General features: G+C 40.3%; 1 protein-coding gene across 1 annotated transcript in view; it reads right to left on the bottom strand.

The window, feature by feature from the left end:
• Positions 1-15,927: 15,927 nt before the first annotated feature.
• Positions 15,928-21,639, bottom strand: part of LOC128856462 (carbonic anhydrase-related protein 10) — a 28,591-nt gene continuing 22,879 nt past the window's right edge. Inside the window, exons 6-7 of the mRNA XM_054091764.1 lie at positions 19,478-19,609; positions 15,928-16,023 (exon numbers count right to left, since the gene is read on the bottom strand). Of these exons, the coding sequence (XP_053947739.1) occupies positions 15,937-16,023; positions 19,478-19,609 (219 nt within the window). The 3' untranslated portion in view covers positions 15,928-15,936. The remainder of the gene's footprint in view (positions 16,024-19,477; positions 19,610-21,639) is intronic.

Genomic DNA, 21,639 nt, shown 5'->3' with positions numbered 1-21,639 from the left:
TGCGTGTTAGTTGGGGTGCACAGGAAATGAATATAGCGCCGAAATTAGTGGACTGAGGGGAGCTTACAATTTACTAACGGAAATTACAATTGCATATTTTAACGATTTCAGGCCAAATATTTGGCGGGTGTAGCTAGCGCCAACGTATGTTGATTTTTAGTGATTGGTTACTAGCGGGGATGGCCGGTGGAGATGGGCACCACGGAGAGGGCTGGGTCTATTCGGCGTGACTGCGGCGGAAATGTTGATTAATTAATGGCTTTGAATAGTATTTGTGTTTGTATTTAAATGAATGCATTTCATGATTTTATATGCCTTGCAAAGAGTTTGGATTTTGAAGGTTTGTACGCGCATCGACTGAAAGTTAAACATGAATTTGAAATATTGTTTTTGAGGCAATAAAGTTTATTAATGTGTTATTTTGAAAATCAGTTTGAAAATAAATATTTAAAAGTTAAAAGTAAATACGAGGGTTGATATTTACAAATGTGATTTTGGGACTATAGTAGAAATGCGCTGGCGCAGAACGAAACTAGTAAGCCCCTGTAAGGAGGAGGTGAAATCACACCCAAGAGTGCAGGTAACATTTCTCTAATCTGGGTTCCAGGCCATAGGAATGTAGAGAGAAATGAAATTTGCTGATGAGTTTGCCAGGAAGGGGACTGAATTAGCCGCAGAGACCTCCTACCCGGGCATCCGGCACGAATTATTTCTCAGGAAAGCACAGAATAGGTGGAACTCCATTTCTTCATGTGCTATTTTGGAAACTCTTTGGCCCCACACGGCGATCGGCATACACGGGGAAAAGCTAGGGTTACCATTCAACCCCCCTTGCAGAAGTTGTGGAGACATTTCAGAGAAGGAGAACAGAGAGACAGAGCTTAAGTCTCTGTAAATGTTCGGATTTGGCAGCTAGACGACTAAGATCACGGGGCGCTCCTTTCGTCGACAGCAGTGGGGCAGTGCGCCAACCTAAATCCAATCGATCTCCTCCCTTATATCAACAACTCTGGCTGGCTGTAGATATCTGCCTGTTGGAGGTCTCTTAATGGTATCAAAACGGTGCTTGAGGAGTGCCAGACTGGTATTTTAACCATTTCACCTACCTACCTGGAAATGCGCAGCTAATCAGGGAAGCGATGAGTTTTTGGCAACTGTAACAACTTCCATTTCTGTTACACAATGCCAAGAGGTGCATGTAATTTATAATTAGAAGAAAAGCTCGGTCCGCTAATCAAAACACCAGCGAAGACTTTGTTGAGATGTGCTCCTTTAGACTACCAGACCAGTTTAGCGTCTTCCAAGCCGAGATCTATGTTATAGACAAAGCCGCAAAAACGATGAGACTAATGGACTTACTTCCGACAAACCTTACCGTTTTTGTTGACAGTCAAGCAGTCATCAAGGCACTGGCCTCAGCTCGCCCCAACTTAAGATGTGCTACGGAATACAGGAAGTCGCTCTCGCTTATCTAAACACACAACACCACACTTTGCTGGGTCCGCGGCCACTCTGGAGTGGCGGGAAATGAAAGAGCGGATGAGTGGAAAGGAAAAGCTCTGAACTGGACCTTCAGCGAATGGTTCATTCAGTATTCCTCTAAACTATGAATGACTTGAGCGTAATCGCGGAAACCAGTAGAAGTTAGCCTCTGATTCCAATTTGTAGGGTCTCCAAGCGTTCCAAAACTTAATCTTAAAAGGACAAAAAGTCTGCTTGGATTGAACAGATCAACTACCAGAGTCCTAATAGGTGTCATAACGAGTCATTGCATTATTGGCACATCAGACAGTAGAAGTGGGAGCCCATCACAGTGAATTCTGCAGGAGTTGTGGAAATGAAAAAGAAATTGAGTGGGTAAAACCCGTCCTCTGTGAATGTTCTGCACTTCAAAGAAGCCACGCCAAATATCTTCGCGATTATTTCTTTGAAGACCATGGAAATTTGCAAAATGTGGTTTAAGCAACTTAGTTAGGGGATGAAAATCAAATGCAGGTATCACAAAGGGCTTTAGTGTCTTGTCTTAGAACAGCAACCTGGTTAATTTAACTTAACCTTGTTGGGATTTTAAAATTGTTATATGGATTGCATGCGTGAAGAAGTAGACCTTAATTGGACCTTGATGGATAACTCAAAAATTTTAAATTTTTAAAGTTTTTGATCGCACTTACCTTATTCTGTTGGAGCTCTTTTTCATCACTAACTGTTAGTAAAAACCTTCACCTAGAAGTCTGCCTAGGATTCTATCCCTAGAACTGCTCTTTTTAATTATTAATTCATGTAAAGAGGGCCAAAGAGACCCACCAGGTAGGAATTAGAAGCTTAAAATCCTCCATCAAAAATTGACGACCAAATTTCATTGTTGATCTCTGAAGAAGTAGTACCATTTGAGCTCGATTTATGGTAATCATTCAAGTAAATAAAAGGCGTTTTTTAGGAAATGAAAATTCGTTTAAATTAAACATTCCCGTTACTTTCTGATCATAGGTGTCAGAACAACGACCGAGTTTAAGAGCGTAAGATTTCGTGTGTTGAGTGTACTGCCCGCACGAGCAAGCTTTGCCGACCTCTAGTGAAAAAAGGAAGAACTTTAAACAAAAATTTAGGAGTATGAGTGTCTAAGAACGTCGAGCTATTACGCCGCATAAAATTTAAGATAGAGTAAGAATTCGAAATAAAAAAAATTAAAAAAAGTTAAAGGCGTTGTAATGTTGTTGAATGTTTGTATTATTGCTTAACTGATCCTGATATTTTTAGAGTCGGTTATCCGTAACATTCCAAGTCGATCCCAGGTAACGGAAACAATTTTGTTATTTCAAACTACAAATATGAATTCATGCGTTTACTTGGCTGAGGGGACATTTCTGTGTTCCCAAAAAAAAAGTAAGGATTTTTATATAACGCAGACCTTCTCTTATCAGTAATCAGAGGCCCGAACAAAAGATGATTTTCTATAATTTTTTGTTTGCTAGTCAATTGCTTTCATTTACAAAAATAAAAACATAGCATTAATACATCATGTTTCGACTTGACTTCAGCAAAATTTCAACAAAAAAAAAAAAAAAATGAGTCCCAGAAGTCCCTTGTGGTGATCATCACAAGTCCTTGGAGATCCGTCTAAAATCAATCGGACAGAGAAATTAATTTTATTAATAGATAATCTTGTGCCTGATCGAAGATTTTTTTTTCAAAATTAACGATATGTCGGCCTCAGAAAATATTTATCAGATTTTCGAGGGAAAAAACCGATATTTAATTGTTAAAAAAAAAAATGGAAATTTTTGAAAAGAAAAATCCTTCGATCAGGCACAAGTTTTTTATGTTTTTCAAAGCAGTATAAATTTTACACCTACCAGGCGATTTTTAAGTTACAGTGATCACCAGTTCAAAAAACATAGTTTTGAGAAAAACACATTTAAACTTTTGCTACTTTGCTACTCTGGAGAGCCCGATCGCTTTTTGTTAATTGTTAAATAACTCAAAAAGCATTTGTCGGATTCACTTCAAATTTCCACACAATATTTCTAAGGTGGTTATACTTGAAGAAAATGCAAAGCCAAAAAACCAATTTTTTTAAAACTCTGACTACCCTTAACCCCTTAAGGCAGACGATCTCAATTATACAGCATCAGGTTAAAGAAGTCACACGACAACGAGTCACCCCGTCGAGAAGGCGAAGTAACCCAGTTTGGCACCCGCAACGTAAAACACGAACAAAGCCTCGGGCATCGAGCTATATTGCTCTATATAAAATCCAAGATCAAGTGAGAAGTAGATACAAAAAAGTTAATATGCTTATTGAATCAAAAGTGGCGGTCAAATATCACATTTAGATCTTTGAGTTCATGAACAGATTCAAGTAAAATATTAGCAATATTATAAGATGATTGAAAAACATTTTGAGTTTTGGCGAAAGTAACATGAAAACATTTATTTACTGCTAGAGAGATACCAGAGTTACTGCACCAGCGAACCAGCGCATTAATATCCGATTGTAACAATAAATAATAATGAAAATGCTGGGTGTTTCGCTGAGTAGTTTCTATTTTTTGTGGGGTGTGACTTGATGTTTTTCCGCAAATGTAGTGATTTACCATTTCAGGTCACCTCCGAGCGGTGGATGACTTTTAATGAGTACCTCTTTCATGCCAGAAATATACTCGCAGGGTAGCCATTTCCTGCTTTACCAAATATATATAATAATATTACAATAATATTTATATTATGAGCCTACATATTGAGTAGTCGAAAAAGTCTTTTCGTATTTCTAATCAAACTTCAACTCATTTTTTTTTATATTTATAATGAACTTTATTAAACCAAATATGTACCATTTTGGTCGACCACCTTTTTGCCATTTTTTTTCTAGAGACATTATTCCATCAGTGTAAAACTTTTGTGGTTTCTCGGGGAAAAACTGCGACAAGTAATTTTCACAGGCTTCTCTTGAAGCCAACTTTACTCCATTAAGGGAGTTCTGCATTGACCGAAACAAATGGTAGTCCGATGGTTCAAGGTCAGGGCTATATGGTAGATGCATCAAAACTTCCCAGCCAAGCTCTCCCAGTTTTTGCCGAGCCATCAAAGATGTGTGTGGCCTAGCGTTGTCCTGATGGAAGACACGCCCTTTCTGCTGATCAGTTCTGGCCGTTTTTTTTTCGATTGCTTGCTTCAATCTCATCAGTTGTTGACAGTAAAGTTTAGAATCAATCGTTCGAGCAGGCTGGAGCAGCTCATAGTGGATGATTCCTTTCCTATCCCACCAAACACACAGCATAACCTTTCGAGGCGTCAATCCTGGCTTTGCGACCATTTGTTGAGCTTCACCACCCTTGCACCATGATCTTTTTCGCACATTATTGTCGTATTTGATCCACTTTTCGTCTCCTGTTACAATTCGCTTCAGAAATGGTTCGATTTCATTTCGTGTGGTACCCAAACATCGAGCTTCTTTTTGTAACCAGCCTTTTTTAATGGTTCAAAACCGTTTGATGATGAATGTTTAGTGCCTTGGCGATGTCATGGCAGCTTATGTGATGGTCCTGGTCAATCTCTTCCATAATTTCATCGACTTTTTCAACGATAGGTCGACCGGAGCGAGGTGCATCTTTCACATCGAAATTTCCAGAACGGAAGCGCGCGAACCATTGTTGTGCTACACGAACTGATACAGCATCGTCTCCGTAAACTTCACAAATTTCATTGGTGGCTTGCGTGGCATTCTTCCCTTTTTTATACAAAAATTTCAAAATATAACGAATTTCTTCATTATTTTTACTCATTTTTGAACAGCTATAACTTTTTTTCACCTTTCTATATTAACACCATATGATATAACACAATGTGATTGGTAGCACTGGAGATAGATGACTCCAACGACATCTATTCACAAAATACGAAATCACTTTTTCGACTACCCAATATTACCTTACCCCAAGTGTACTTACGCGTACTCTTCAAATTTTCACTCCAAAAAAAAAACTCTCAAACATTTTGGCATAATTTTCTTTTTATTGTTTTTTCGCTTCATTTTTGCCAGTTTAATATATGCAGCTGCTGGTTTTTAAAATTTTTAATCCTCTTACTTCGGACATGTCCTCCTTGTTTTATTAAACAAATTTCGCTTTAAACCATCAATCGGTTCTATTTATAACAGTTTTCGCGCGCACATATAACTTCACTCGACTTCCTTCCTTATTTCATAGATTTCATTTTATGTTCTTAACTATAATTTATGAAATAAATACCAACTTATTAATAATTAATTAACTCGTACCTGGTAACTCAATTCTATGCCCATAATTTATGCATTGCCAATTTTTTACAAGTGTCCAGTAATTAATGGCATATTAATTACGTTCCTTCAATTAAATAATTATTTATTCGCAAATATATTTCAATATTTTTTTTTTACATTAATTCAAATATATTTACGTTATGATGCATTTAGTTATGAAATTAATCAACACACACTTAAAGTTTCAATTTTATTGACTTGCTTCAATGGTTTTTGTTTTTTTCTTTTTGGTTTTCATTTAAACTCTTCAAATATTTAACACATTTGCATACACCAACTAACGTCTGCAGCCTTTCATCTAAATTCTAAGCCTTATAATTACCAGCTAATTTTAATGTTTTCCAAGCAAATTCTTCTGCTTTACCAAATTTCATTGATTCCTACTGATAAGTGACTTTTGATAGCAACTTCTCTTCTTCAAGTATGTAGTTGAGAGTTTTTATATATAAATTTAATTAGCTGCATAAATAATAAATGTGTACAGTGGCTTGGATTTATTTAGCACTTAATAAATACTCTAAGTAGCAGCAAAGTAGTTAAAAATAAAAAAAACCTTGACATTCACTCTCATAATGCGAAAGTATTTTTTAATTTTATTCTATGGGTGCTTCAGCGAGGGAAAAGGCAATCAAGAGGTATGACATTTAATATGCTGCCATATGCTTTAACCCTCCATTCCTCCACAGTGCAAAAATATTCTAAAACCACTTTATGAACAAAAACTTGTATTTGTTTTCCTATAAAATGCAATCGATGCAAAGTTTGTTGCCTCTTGAGGTGGTTTCCAACTTCGGCATGGTAGGCCAACTCTTCGAAAGGGTTACCTTAGAGGACATGGAGGGGGAATACTGCGATCTCTCTACTATGGAGGATGAGGAGTCTCTCCTCTCTACATCCGATGAAGAGAACGCAGACCAAACCGTGGTTGGCTGCCCTTCAATAACGTACAAATGCGATGGTGAGGATTGTACAAATCAATCTTCACCACAGTAAGGCGGCCTCAGCCGCACTCATCCTCCGTCTCGCAGAAAGGGAAGAGGATATCGTGCTCATCCAAGAACCATGGGTCGTAGAAGATCGGGTTTGCGGTTTGAGCAACAGAGAGTACAAATTGGTTTATGTCACTGACAAAGGTAAACCCAGGTCGTGCATACTAGCAAAGAAATGTATTAATGTATATTTACTAATACAATTTAGCGATGCGGATAACGTAATCACGGCAGTGGAGTCCTGCTGAAGGACGATATGGCTTGCCTCATCTTATATGGCACACGACGCGGAGCAACCACCTCCATCACAACTCATAAGAGACGCAGTTCATGAAGCATCGAGATGTGGCACCCCATTCATATTGGGAGCAGATGCTAATGCACATCATCATGTCTGGGGCAGTTCAGACACAAACGCACGTGGTGAGTACATCTTTGAATTCATTATGTGTAACAGTCTTTATATTAGTAACATAGGTGATACCCCTACTTTTGTAAAAACTACGAGAAGTGAAGTTCTAGACATCACGTGTGTCAATGAACGAGGGTCCCAAATTTTAAAGGACTGGAAAGTGTCTACAGACAACTCCTTCTCAGATCATGGGTACTTAATGTACACCATCTCATTGCCAACTAAACAGTTCAAGCCGGTTATAAACCGCAGACGCACAAACTGGGGGATGTTTGAAACCACGCTATCCAGCAATCTCCAAGCAGCGACATACACAATTAACTCCGAGCCACAGCTCGACTCAGTGGTTGATGAGCTGACTCCAGCATTTCAACAAGCTGCGAAAGCAGCATGTCCTCAGAGAACAAGAAGAGGAAAACCGAAACCTCCATGGTGGTCCACTGATATAGCAAACCTCAGAAGAGAATGCAGAACTATGTATAACGAAGCGAGGAGAACCAACTCGTGGGACATATAAAGAATGCCAGCGTAGATTTAAGTATGCCATAAGGGCAGCAAAAACGGCGTCTTAGAGAGATTTCTGTCAAAAGATAGAAAGTGTTTCGGAGACCAGTAGACTCCGGAGAGTAGTATCAACAAATCCCAGTAACCCTAGCTACCTCATAAAAGAGAATGGCAATTGGACAACCAGCAGTGAAGAAACACTAGAATTACTAATGCAGACGCACTTTCCTAGGAGGGAAACCACTAAGAGTAATAGAAAGGGCAAAATATCTAGGACTTATACTAGATAGGAAGCTAAATTGGGGGCTCACAGTCGCAGACAGAGCACGAAAAGCTATGACCGTAATGTACTCCTGCGGAAGGCTTATTGGGAAGAAATGGGGATTGGAACCCAGAATGATACATTGGCTCTACAAAGCAGTGGTTAGGCCAATTCTCTACTACGGTATAGTAATATGGTGGGATGCCCTTCAGAAGGGTGTGAACATCAAGAAACTTGACAAGGTGCAAAGATTAGCATCTGTTCTGATAACCGGCGCCATGTCAACCACACCATCGAAAGCATTATATGCGACACTAAACTTCCTTCCGGTAGATCTGCAGACAATATATAACGCACGCAGTGCGGCAATAACGCTGAACACTCTAAACAAGTGGTCAAACACGGATTATGGCCACGGTAAAATCCTGACTGGCACTTTGGGGCTTCCCAGACTGGTGGACTATGCACTCCCGCCTATACTTGCCATTACATCGTTTACGACCCTCCTACCCTCAAGGGAAGAGTGGGAACGGGACGACGTGAGACAGGGCGAGTCCATCCATGTTTACACAGATGGCTCAAAGCTCGAGGGCAGGGTGGGCGGAGGTGTATATTCTGAACATCTGGGGATCTCCTTCAGTTTTCGGCTCCCCGACTACTGTAGTGTCTTTCAGGCTGAACTGATGGCAATAATAAAAGCCGCGACACTGATACAGTGTGATGCGATATCCGGAAATGATATCTACATTTTCACTGATAGCCAGGCGGCGATAAAATCCCTCACAAAACAGTCAACAACCTCCAAGGTAGCCATGAAATGCCGCACATCTCTTAACGAGATGGCTGAGTCATTTCACCTAAAGGTAACATGGGTTCCTGGCCATCGTGACATTTGAGGGTAACTGTAGAGCCGATGAACTAGCAAGACTCGGCACTAAATTGTCTGACGAGCACATAGATAATGACATAGGGATACCCTTACAAACAGAAGAAAGCAAACGAAAGATGGCGAAATGAAGCAACCTGCTTCGCCCGTCAACTATGGCCGACTCTAAATGCTAAACGCACATAATCTCTGCTAAGCCAAAATAAACATAGTTTTAGCACATTGATCTCAGTCATAACGGGGCACTGCCTAATAGGTAAACACGCCCAAAGGATGGGTGTGCAAGCACATGACTTCTGTAGAAGTTGTCTAGATGAGGACGAGGAAGAGACAATCTCGCACCTACTGTGCCACTGCCCTGCTCTATCCAGACGCAGGTTTACTATTCTGGGTAGACAAATTTTTAATGAGTTAGAAGACCTCAGTTCAATAGAAATCAGAGATATTTTTAAAATTTTTGAAAAACACACACTGGTTTTAGAAGAGATAGGGACAAGCTCCCCACGCGGCATCACAATGGGCTATGAGCCTGTGTGTGTCCCACAGGACAGCCCCTTCAACCTAACCTAACCTAACCTTGTTGCCTCTGAAAAAACCGACCCGCTTGGACAATGCGCTTTACAAAAAATGGTTTTTGGAATTGACTCATCCTGAACAAATTTCACGCACAGTGGAGTGGTAAATAAAAAAAATTTTCGGTTCTGGCGCACTGAGAACCTTCGTACCCTGCCACTTTTTGGTGTCATGTGCGCGCTACGAACAATATCGGGCTATTCATTTTCGAAGATGCCGAAGGCTGTATCGGAACTGTCGATGGTAGTTAACCTAACCTAACCTAAATGACATGCAGTTGATTGTGAAGCCTCACCGCCCATTTAGAATAGGGCAAAATGAAGAAGAAGTTGCTTGGGCTATTAAATATTTTCGCACTTTAAAAATGAACAAAAAAAAAAAAATATGAATCGCTTGAAATGATTCGCTGGCTGTCTAGCTAAATACTATAATACACATATACATCTACATCGATATGCAAGCTATTTGTTGTAGTAAACGAGTCGTAGTTATGATGTTATGACGCTATGACGATATTTGTAGTAATCATTTGAGGTTTAACAAGTGAATACAATTATTGAATATAAGATTAGACCATAACTTCTGCTTATTGGAGGATTTCGATAGTTAGTTTATTTTTATTTTTATTTTTATTTTTAAATTATTTTTTTATTTATGGTATTTCACTATAAGTAGTTTGCTTGCATAGTATAAGTACATATTTACGATGTCCATTATTTTTTATTTTGCTAGTTATTTTGTAGTTATTGTCCGCCCATACAGTATGCATATGAATATTTTTTGTTTGTTTTTGTTTTTCTTTTTCTTTTTTGCTTGTATGTGTAATGAGTTCTCCTCTGCTATATGCTCGTAATTATAGTTAAACTGTCTGTCTGTATGCCGTAAGTGCATACAAGTGACTTAAGCAAATACTTATAGTTTGTGGTAATTAATAGTTATTGCAGCTATACTCGTGTTCCGTTAGTGCTCATTTATTATTTCACATTATTATATAAGTATATGTGTTTGCATGTATGTGTGTGTGTTTGTATATGTACAACATATCATATGAAGCTTATAGAGTTGGCTATGCGTCAATATATGTGCCTGCTGCTGCAACATGCATTTGTTGCATATGTAAGCGCGTGTTTCGTGTGTGTGTGTGTATTTCGTTAATTATTGTTTTTGGTTGGGCACAGTATTGCCAAACTGAATTGAATTGCATTTTAATTTAATCACAAGAGCAGCGAATATATAAATAGAGTATGCAAATGTGTCGCACATACGCGTACATACACACACACACACACAAGTATATTCGCATACATACACATATGAGCCGTTTTCTTTGAAAGTGATGTAAGTCGATTTTTATAAAAAATGAGTTAATGCTAAAAATGAATACAATTTAGTATAAAGTTTTTATTTCCAAAAAAATCTGTTCATTTTTTATCATTAAAAATTGTCATTACAAATATTCATGTTGTTGTTGGCGTTGTAGTAGTAACTTTACCCTGCCAGTATAGTGCAAATCACTGGTCGTCTCCGTCTAGCTCCTCTAACGGTAGACCCAGGAAACGTGCTGTTTCGACAGGTTGGGTCCAGAGAGAGAGAGGGGTGTTAGATGAGTGCATTTTATGAAGCATGTGAAACGGAAATTAGATTCGGATGCTGGACATATGTTTAGTATGTTGGGGTCAATTCTGGATAGGTAGGAGTTGAACCTGCTACAGTATCCAGAACGTAATTGTGCCAAGGTTACGCGGGACTCTCGGGGAAGTTGGAGCTCTTCGTCTGCAATGGTAGGTGGCTGCACTCCGATGACGGCATTCAGGGGTCGGGAGCTTAAGAAGGTGGTAAGAGTCTCCCGATATATATATATATATATATATATATATAATTGGCCCTTTTTGGGTATTTGGCCGATCTCCTCCTCCTATTTGTGGCGTGCGTCTTGATGTTGTTCCACAAATAGAGGGACCTACAGTTTCAAACCGACTCCGAACGGCAGACATTTTTTAGGAGGAGGTTTTTCATGGCAGAAATACAGTCGGAGGTTAGCCATTGCCTGTCGAGGGGCGACCGCTATTAGGAAAATGTTTTTCTTAATTTTGGTGTTTCACCGAGATTAGAACGAACGTTCTCTCTGTGAATTCCGAATGGTAATCACCACCAACCCATTCGGCTACGGCTCCCGATGAATGTCGTTAATTGTTTGTCTGTACACTGTCCGATCCAGTAATTGTCGGTCTGTTTTGTCCTGGATCTCGTCCGCGCAATTGAGAAGTTGCCTCCTGATGTGCCTGGGAGGTGCCTCCGGATCAAGCTATTTATTGTGTTCCTTTACAGGGAGCATATGTGCCTCGTCGTGTAGATCTTGAAGCGGGAATATCAAGAGATGTCCTGTCGCAGTCCTAATGGCAGTCCTAATGGCAGTGTTTTAGCTTCGTACACTGCGAATCACTGGTTCCAAGCGACCAGACAGGCACAGCATAGTTTAAAACCGTTGGCAGCCGGTTGTACGTTACCGGTATGACTCGGGTGTTCCCGTCCCAGTAAATTAGCCCTGTCTAGGGTACCGTACCTTACAAATATTTTTCTTCTTTTTGATTGGCGTGATAACCGCATACGCGATTTTGGCCGAGTGGATGGTTCCATATGTAGAAGTCCAAGCAAGTGGGGAAAGTAACTTATTGTCATTCATTTAGGAGTATCCAGGACGATTCTTCTGCATATGGTCCAAGCAACTCACAACTTTCTGGCTTAGCCCAAGTATCCTCTGGAAAATTGTGTTTATGGTGCCGATGATGTGACAGCAAATTACGGGAAATTGGAATCGGAAATTTGGTTTCGTCGATTCCGTTCAGGCATTTTTGATGTTAAAGATGTACATCCCACAGGCAAGCCCGTCGTCGAAAATGTTGATAGAGTCACAGAAATCATCGAAGCTGACCCGTATGTTAGTAGTCATAGCATCACCCAAGATGTCAAGATCGACTATAGAACAGTTTTAAATCAATCGCGTAAAGCTTGATGCAAAGAGAAGCAGGATGATTGAGTGCCGCAACAATTAACACAAAAAAGTCGAATGGATCGAATTTCCATCTGCGTACGCTTGGACAAACGGAATGAAACCAAGCCAGATTTTAAACGGATGGTGATTGAGGATGATAAATGGGCCACAGACGACCACTATAGGGCGAAAATGATCGTGGGCAAAGCGTGATGAAGCAGCTCAAACGATGGCCAAACCAGGACTAACGGCCAGAAAGTAAAGTATCGATCATTCCCACGATAATATGTTCTATGTAACTGTAACAACCCAGGCTTATATCCGGCCAAGGACTGCAGCAGCACTCCCCGTACATGTATTGGGCATATTTTGCTGATACAAAAATAACAACAGCAACCAGGAACTTTCTACTGTGTATTTGGTGGGACTCGAAAGGAATCATTTAATATGAGTTTTTTTGTATAGCTAAACATTAAATTAAGATCTCTACTGTCCACGACTGGACCGTTTGAGGCTAGCGATTGACCAGAAACGGCCAGAATTGGTGAACAGACTTGTGTTCCATCAGCACAACGAAAGGCCTCACACGTCTGTAGTGACTCGCCAAAAACTATGTGAGCTTGGTTGGCAGGTTCCAATACATCCACCATATAGTCTGGACCTGACACCAAGCGATTACCAACTTTTTCTCTCATTGCTAAACCACCTGAGTGATAAGAGATTAGTATCTAGACATGATTGTGAAAACCGAGTGAGATCACTCGCTTAGAGTGACCGTGGAACAGTTGGTCGAATGGCGTACACCGCTATTTGGAAAGCTATCGTTTGCAAAGGTGCATCTGATAAAATCATCAATCCGACAAAAGAACTGTACACAGACGCCAGCTGTTGAGTTAGGCATGAAAAAATCGTGACCAGCGGTATCCAAGTGCATACAGGAGTAAGGCAAGGATGTGTGCTGTCCCGCACTTGTTTCACCTGGTCTAGGACTTAACTATGCGAGAAGCCTTCGCTAAGAGAAAGGGCATTTCCTGGCGCTTAGGCGGCAGTTTAGAAGATCTCGACTATGTGGACGCTATTCTCGCACAAATACACGAGACGATGATGCGCCAAAATGAAGATGATGTGCATCAATGACACAGGAGCTCAACCTTTGCAAATATGCGGTAGAAACAACGAAGAAGTAGACAAATTTATTATCGCTGGAGTTTCATCAATAAGGAAGGCTGATATATGTAGCCGAATATCAAGATGACTTGCAGTACTTGGCATGTTGGACAAGGTGTGAAGGTCAACGCACGAAACTCAGAATATTCGACTCCAATGGCAAGTCAGAGCCGAGTAACGACTGGCGCGCTTTGTTAAACTCCGCCAAAATCCCGTAAGTGTTTATTGCATCAATCAAGAAGAAGAAAAATGTTAAGTCAGTTGTCTTTTACAGATGCGAGACTTGAAACACGTGACATACATCACCTGCAAGTTTTTATCAATCGTATCCTTCGTAGGATCATGCGCATTTGGCCTAACACTGTCTCCAACAAAAGTCCCTGGGTTATGACAAAAAAAAACGCCTGCTCATCGTGAAACTTCGGAAATGGAAATGGATTGGTCTGAGGAAATCCTATGGAGATATTAGCAAAGCGGCTTGAGACTAGAACCCGCAAGGAAGTCGCTGATGTGGCAGACCATAGAACACGTGGAGTAGACTAGTCGAAGCAGGTGCGCTACAAGCAGGCCGCTCTTGGCGGCAGGGGAAATTTCTAGCTTCAAGCAAATCTAATTTTAAATTGTTTATGCAGGCTCTATGTTCCGCCTAGGAAGGACGGGAAAATATATTATGTACATACATTTGTTCAGTCCCCTAAGAACCTCGTAGAAATTATCTCCTATAAATGTTTGTATACTCGGCACTTTTATCTTATCTAATATACCTATTTTGGAAGTATAGAGACTACTGTAAGAAAAAAGATTTACGTATGTCCCTAAAGGTTATTATATTATCATAAAACAATGCCTAAAAATATAAAAAGTTTATTTCGATGTAGATTAAAAAATATCATTTTGTTTATATAGAACGCTTAGAAGATGCGATTCTTAGAAGGCGAAAAATATCAGTGGTGAAGAAGTAGATTGGTTGAATATATGCTGGAAAATGATTTGAAAAAGCGAGCCATATGCAATATTCAATAAAACTTCATTTAGTAAGAATTTTTTTTTGCTTTCACCGCGAAGAGCACAAATTTTTGGAAGTATAGTGCACCCTCCACATCTATATCATCATTCTAGACCCATCAAAATCGAAAAATTTACAGATATGATTGACTTATTATTATACCTATGTATATCCCTCCAATATAACATGACTATTTTCGAAAATTGGATCATAACGAAGACATATAAAATATATTGAAAGTAAGAGCATAAATAATTTTGGTTAAATAGTAAATATTGAAATAAAGTCTTTTTCTTTTATTTTGTTTTAGTTTTTGTTGCGAAGTATTTTAAAAAATTCATAAAAAAATGGTTTATTTCAATTGAGATCCAGCAGTAAATATTTTGCAAATGTAAGATTTTTACGCTTTGCTGACTTTGAAAGTGAGATAAGTCTTTTAGCAGTCACTAAAACTATAAATTTTTGTTAGTCACATTAAAAAAATGATTCCTTTATATATTTACATCAATTATTTTTTTTATTTAATTCTAAAATATACAAAACTAATGTAATCACATATGCATTTCCATATTTTCCAAATTATTCAAATGCGAAACCTTAAATATCTCCATATAAAGTAAAATACAATAAAATACACTTACACCACTTCCAAAGCAAACGGCTCATATTTATCTGTATGTGTCTCATATGCAACTGTACACTCATCGAAAATTATAATGAGAAATTGTGTGAAATTAAGCAACGAAAAGAGGAGAAGTGTTGGCATGAGTGTGAGTGAATCGCACGCTCATTTCCACGCTTGTAAAATTGGTAGCAACAGTTGCGTTTGCTGCGATAGCACAAAATTACCAACTTCATTGCTGTGCCGCTCTGTCTGATTTTCATAATAATGAATTCGATTATTATGGCGTACATTTATTATCGTACGAAAATTACCGACGCTCACCGCGTCAGCACTGGAGCATGTTGTTGTTAGTTTTGTTATTGTATTGTTGTTACAATTAAATTTGTCACTTGCTTTGCTATGGTTACACTCGTTACTGCTGTTGCTGTTGTTGTAGCATTTGTGGGCACGACCGCTGTGTTCGTAATTATTTTGCTTGTTGTTGCTGTCATTTGTGTTGCTGTTACTGCTACTGTCGTGAGTGTTACTGTTCGCGTCGTTGTTGTCGCTGCTACTATTGCTATTCCTGCTGCCGTTGTACAAATAATTGCTGTTGAAGTTATCGAAAATGTAGTTATTCCTGCCACTATTACTATTACCAGTACAATCACTATCGTTATGATGATTATTATTATTATTATTACGTGTATTATTATCATTTATTTGCATATGTCCTCTGTTGGGTCAACGAATCAATAAGCCAGTATCTGGTGACCAACGATTCGCTCTATAATACATATCCTTGTACATGGTCGGACATGAATTTTGATTCTGCAAAAACAAAACAAAAATGTGGTGAGCGAGTTTGGTAATTTAGTAATTACGTTATTTGCGATTTTTAAAAAAGGAAGTTGTGCGTTTTGCTGAAAATATTTCATAGTCAAAATTTGTCTTCAGAAGAAGTACTACAAATATATGCAGTCCTAGCACTGAATCCCACGTGGCACAATTTTCGTAGATCCTACGATGATAGCATCACTGAGTTCGAATGACTATCTCGTAAGTTCGAAATTCGTAGAGTGAAATTCGTAAAACTGAGTTCATTCGCAGCGCCATTTTGTAGATTTCTCAAAGAATTTTTTACGACGTAGTTTAATAGTTCGAGATAAAGTACGGGAGGAATAACCACTTTTATTTTCCCAATTTATAAAAATATGGTTAATTAGTAAAATCTTAGTATTAAATTAAGAAAAGAAAATAAATTGCAAGGAAATATGCTTGTAAGTGATTGCAGTCCGTGTGGAGTTGCCTGATGTCCCATCGGGCGCGTCCCAGGTGGTGGATAGTGAAGCCCTAGCCTCACAGTAGTGGCCTTCCCAGTTGGGTTAGGTTCCAACACTCGTGTGATGACTCAAAGTTGGCATTAAATCAGGGTGCCATTTGCAAACCAAACTGGGAGGAGTCCCGAACAAAAACCGATAAAGGTAATGGAAAACGAAGGATTGATTACTCCAGGTGGTACTCACCCAGGTGGCAATCCACTCGCTTCGGCGGCAGGGGCATGGAGTCTGGAGGCCCCAACTATTACCCAAGTCTCTCGCTTTTATGAGCGAGAGCGCTTACTAGAGGAGTAGGGGGCTGTAATTGAAATTGAAATTTGAAAAGGTCGGGCCAAGGAGCACCAGGAGATTTGAGCTCTGGAAAGAGGGTAGATGATCAAGGAGGGAAGGAGAAAAGTATCAGAGAAAGAGATAGGAAAGAATAGAGACAGAGATAAAGGTAGTTAGTCCCGTGAGAATTTTCGGGATTCTTTAGCAAATCTGTAAATATCCTCTAGCAAAAGCAGGACACTCACAGAGAAAGTGCTCAGTGCTATCCGCCTCCTCTAAGAACGAGTCGGAGGTTGCAATCGCAATCTCCGCTCTTTCAGAGACGCAGAATCGTTCCCCGTTTTCGGAGGGCTTGCGTTGAGAAGTCACTGCGGTGGCGGGACGACCTCCTAAGAAAGCTGGAAAAATGAAGAGTAAGGCGAGGAGGGAAAGGAGAATGCGACTGGCGAAGCTCAAGCGTGAGAAATCTTCACGTGGCTCTGCCGGCCCTTCTGCATCTATGTCTCACATCTGTGTGCCACGACCCTCCAAGGTACGAGCGTCATCTTGGCGCCAGCCAATGTGGCGGGTGATGGTTCCGCCAAGCCACGGTCTAACACTGCCGCCTCGACAAAAACTCTAACTTAGTTGTCTGCACGGCGAAAATTACGTCAGTGGAGGATGACGAGCTGGACCTTTGCTCGAGCACATTCAAAGGGGTGGCCAAGCCATCCTATAGCGAGAGGGCTGCTGGCCCACGACCTGTGACTGTGGTCGGAAAACTGTGGCCTGACCATCTGCTGACTGATGCAGAAATCAAATACTTCAAAAGCTGGTTGATGCGTCAGGTTGTTGCTCCGATCCTCATGCCAACGCGAAGGGCTATGAGACAAAGGAGTCACCATAAAGGTGACGTACGCGTCTCTGGCCAACTTCAAGTTGATCAGGACTGCGGTCAATAATGTTCCCCCCTCAGGAAGGCCATCTGCTGGATTCCGGATCCCGATCTGTCTACAGAGGATGTCTGGTTCTGCCTGCGTGCCCAGAACCCGGGCATCAACACGAGGCTTCGGCGAATCCTCTCGCACACCAAGGGTGGCAACCGGGAAGGAAAGGCAGGGGTTTCTCTTGTGGTGTGAATGGATGAGGCCAGTGTTGATGACGTGGGCTCTCGGTACAAGAACCGTCTGAGTCTCTTCTTTGGGACTGTCACCTTCCATGTCTATCCCAAATGAGTGGCTCAGACTGTGCTTCTTGTAGTTACCGTCCCTTGATGGTGACACAGATTAACTTGCAGCATTTCAAAGCCGCTACTGTGCTCCTAAGTAGACGGCTTGCCCAGCTGCACACATTACCCCACATAACAACAGTACAAGAGCCCTGGGTCTTTAGGGGCCGCCTCTGTGGCTTTAGCGCGTTGAAAGGGGCCATGGTATTATATGACAGGAGTTCGAATAGACCTATGACCGGTCTTGTAGTATCATCCCATCTCACTGTGACGGGTCTTGAACAATTCTGTTGCCCAGACCTGGTAGCCGCTCAGGCGTGTTATAAGGTAGAAGAGGATGGCTGAGGTTTGTGATTGCATTTGCTTATTTTCCTTACGATGCGCTGGAAGCGCCACCGCCCGGGAAGGCCACCAGTCTCGTGAGATTCTGTAAGCGGCATAATCTGGGCCTTGTTCTCTGCTGCGATGCTAATTCCCAGCATACAATCTGGGGCAGCAGCAAATGCAATAAGCGGAGCTCTCGGCTATCCGAGTTTATCGCTTTCTCTTGCCTAAATATACCCAACAAGGGCAGACATCCTACGTTTGTTACTGCTAGAAGGCAGGAGGTGATTGATCTCATCTTATCAAACTCAAAACTTGGGTGGTCAATCAGGAACTGGAGAGTCCTTGCCGAAGATTCGTGCTCAGACAACAGGTATATTGTGTTTCAGTGTGGCGAGTGTGGCAAAAGCCATTGCCCTCTAGAAACCTTAGAAAAACAGACTGACAGAGGATTAGGGGGGCGTTGCGGGGCTTTGAAGTGATGATAGTCTTGCAACACTTGGGTTTTCCTTTTATTTAAGCAACCTCCACTTAAATTCATACTCGTCTGGAAGTATGCAGTGAATTGCGTTTTTGCTTATCATTTCATTTACCGGGCAATTTGTTTACATTAGGCTCTTCCAATATGAGCGACTGAGTCATCCAGCCTCAAAGCTTTATAAATTTATCGCAAGCTGTTTAGCTGTACCACACTGAGGTACACAACAAACCTTATAAAGCTGAAATACGTAATCACGTAAAGGAGCTCACCCAGAAGCTGAGGCATCATTTCCACTCTCCTCGTCTCACCTACTCCCCCTAAGCTAGTCAATCTGTAATTTGAATCTTGAAAAATGTTATAATATCTATTTTTTCAATAGGTATGTGAATGCAATTTCAGCAACATAATATAGTGCAAAGGAATATTTTGACTTTTTGAATAAATTCACCCATATTTGGCCTATAAGACTCAGTTGAATAATAGTGCAAAAGTAGCTAAGCTGCTTCTATATTTACACTCTATATTTATGTTTGGGAGGATCTATTGATTCAGTTTAAAATGCGACCCAAAGTTGTCTGAGTTGTGTGACACGACACTCATCTGAGTGACACGACACTCTTCCAGTGTATAATATCACAATTGTTATTGTTTTTTTTCACTCACCTTATTACGCTTAAAGTCTATGTTTGTCCTTACAGTTCTATGATGGAGTCCTTGCACGGGACGCGCATTATTACCTAATGGAGCTTTCGGTGTACTCTCGGAGCCTTGCATCAGTCGTCGGAGTTGATATAACTGTCGAAAAATTATAAAGCAAAATATGCAAAAAATTTAATTGTAACGAATTCTAGGTCACTGAATATTGGTTTCGTTTTTAATAAAATTTTTAATTATTAAATAGTAATAATGAGACCAGAGAATCGAGGGTTAGAATAGAAGCACAACTTAAGAACTCTTATCTACCCGTTTCACTGTATGAACTCACCCTTGTTTTAGTTTAGCATAGGCTGATTCAAGGATAATGCAGATCTTTGACTGATATAATTTATGACATGTTAATTATACATTTCTTTAGACAACTGATACAGATACTACAGGTTTTAATAAAATCAGTCTTAGAGCGATGCAGTTAAATGACGCGTTGAAAATGAAAAAGGGAGGAGGTATGCACTTCGACCTTAAGATCCCTTGTGCCCTCTACTCATCACAGTACGGCATCCAAACCCAGCTCTCTCGATATACCTTAGAAGGCGTTGGTTGGATGTAACTGGCCACGATAGTATACAGGGTTGAAAATAATCAATTAAAAAGGCCATAAATTTAGTTTGGAACATTTTTTTTATTCAATTCAAAGTAAAAAATGTGTGAAAATAATATAAAATTATGAATCAATTTACGTTTGCTCGATATGACCACCTTTTGCCTTGGCTATGGCCTTGAGACGGTCCAGAAACGAATGACAAGCTGCTCGAATATGACTTGCAGGTATTTTGGCCCATTTACGCACAATGGCTTTTTTCAACGCCTCGAGACTGGGGAATCTTTTAGTTCGGACTTTGCTCTCCAAAATGGCCCAAAGAGAATAATCCATCGGATTCGCGTCTGGTGAATTTGAGAGCCATTATGTGGACGTTATGAAGTTCGGAACGTTGTTTCTTAGCAATTCTTGGTTCACTCGAGCTTTGTGAGAAGGTACCAAGTGCGGTTGAAACGTCCATGGTTTGACACTGAAATGTTTGGCTTCCCACGGCTTCAAAGCAACCTCCAGAATACTTTCCCGAAAATATTTCGCATTTACTTTGACGCCCGACTCGATAAAAACGATTGGAGAGTGCCCATCTGCGTTTAAACAATCCCAACCTATTACCTGTGGCGGATGCTGCCATCTGGTGGCCAATCGATGACTAAAATTCTCGTCTGAACGGTCGGTCAAATAAACTCTAACGTTTTGTTAGTTTACGAATTGTTCAATTTGAAAATTTTTTTAGGTTCAGAAATTGACTGCTTTCGACCGAGCAAAGCAACTCCTTCACTCTCTCAAGTTTGACTTGTTGCTGCTTTGGTTTGAGATCATGCGCCCTTTGGATATTTTAAGGTTTGACTTTGAGATCATTTTGCAGTATGCGACGGAGGCTACGCTCAGATATTTTCAGTTCTTTCGCCATTTGATTGGCACTTCGTCGGGGATTTCGCTCAAGTTGCTTCTTCACTTTCTGAACCATTTCATGTGACGTTGCAGTATTTTGATGACCACCTCGATGACTCTGGACTGTCATTTAGTCAACTAACTGACAGCTGATGCCCGTGCATGAGATGCGAGGGCGGTCTGAATATGCTTACACTTCATGTGCCGGACCTTGTGCTACTTAATATATTCTTACTTCTCGCGATGCTATCTTATTCGAGAAGAAGTTGTGTTGAAGTAAACATTGCGTTACAATCTTAATATTTTATGAAAATGGTCGCTATGCAAGGAATGCATTTTGCGCTGTGGGGGATGAGGCAGATTTTCATATTAACGTATAAATGAATAAACTACCTTTGCCTTTGGGGAGGCTAAAGTTTACATGTCATTCAAAAAAAAAAAAAAACGTCGCATCAACATTGAGTCACTGTTTGGTGTGATTTTAGTAGGTACTAGCGGACTTAGAACTTCTTCTCAAGTGATGCCCGTACGATGCTGTTACGATTAACAATGGACATTATCGTGACATTATAGCAAACTTTTTATGTCATGAGCTTGAAGAGGTTTCAACAAAGCGGTGGCACTTGTCGCACATAGTAGAAAAAATGGATCTTGTGCGAACAAAGTTCCTGGGATGCAT

This window comes from Anastrepha ludens, chromosome 3 (genome assembly GCF_028408465.1).
Source record: "Anastrepha ludens isolate Willacy chromosome 3, idAnaLude1.1, whole genome shotgun sequence".
In the NCBI taxonomy this organism is placed as follows: domain Eukaryota; kingdom Metazoa; phylum Arthropoda; class Insecta; order Diptera; family Tephritidae; genus Anastrepha; species Anastrepha ludens.
This window is presented reverse-complemented; position numbering and strand designations above follow the sequence as displayed.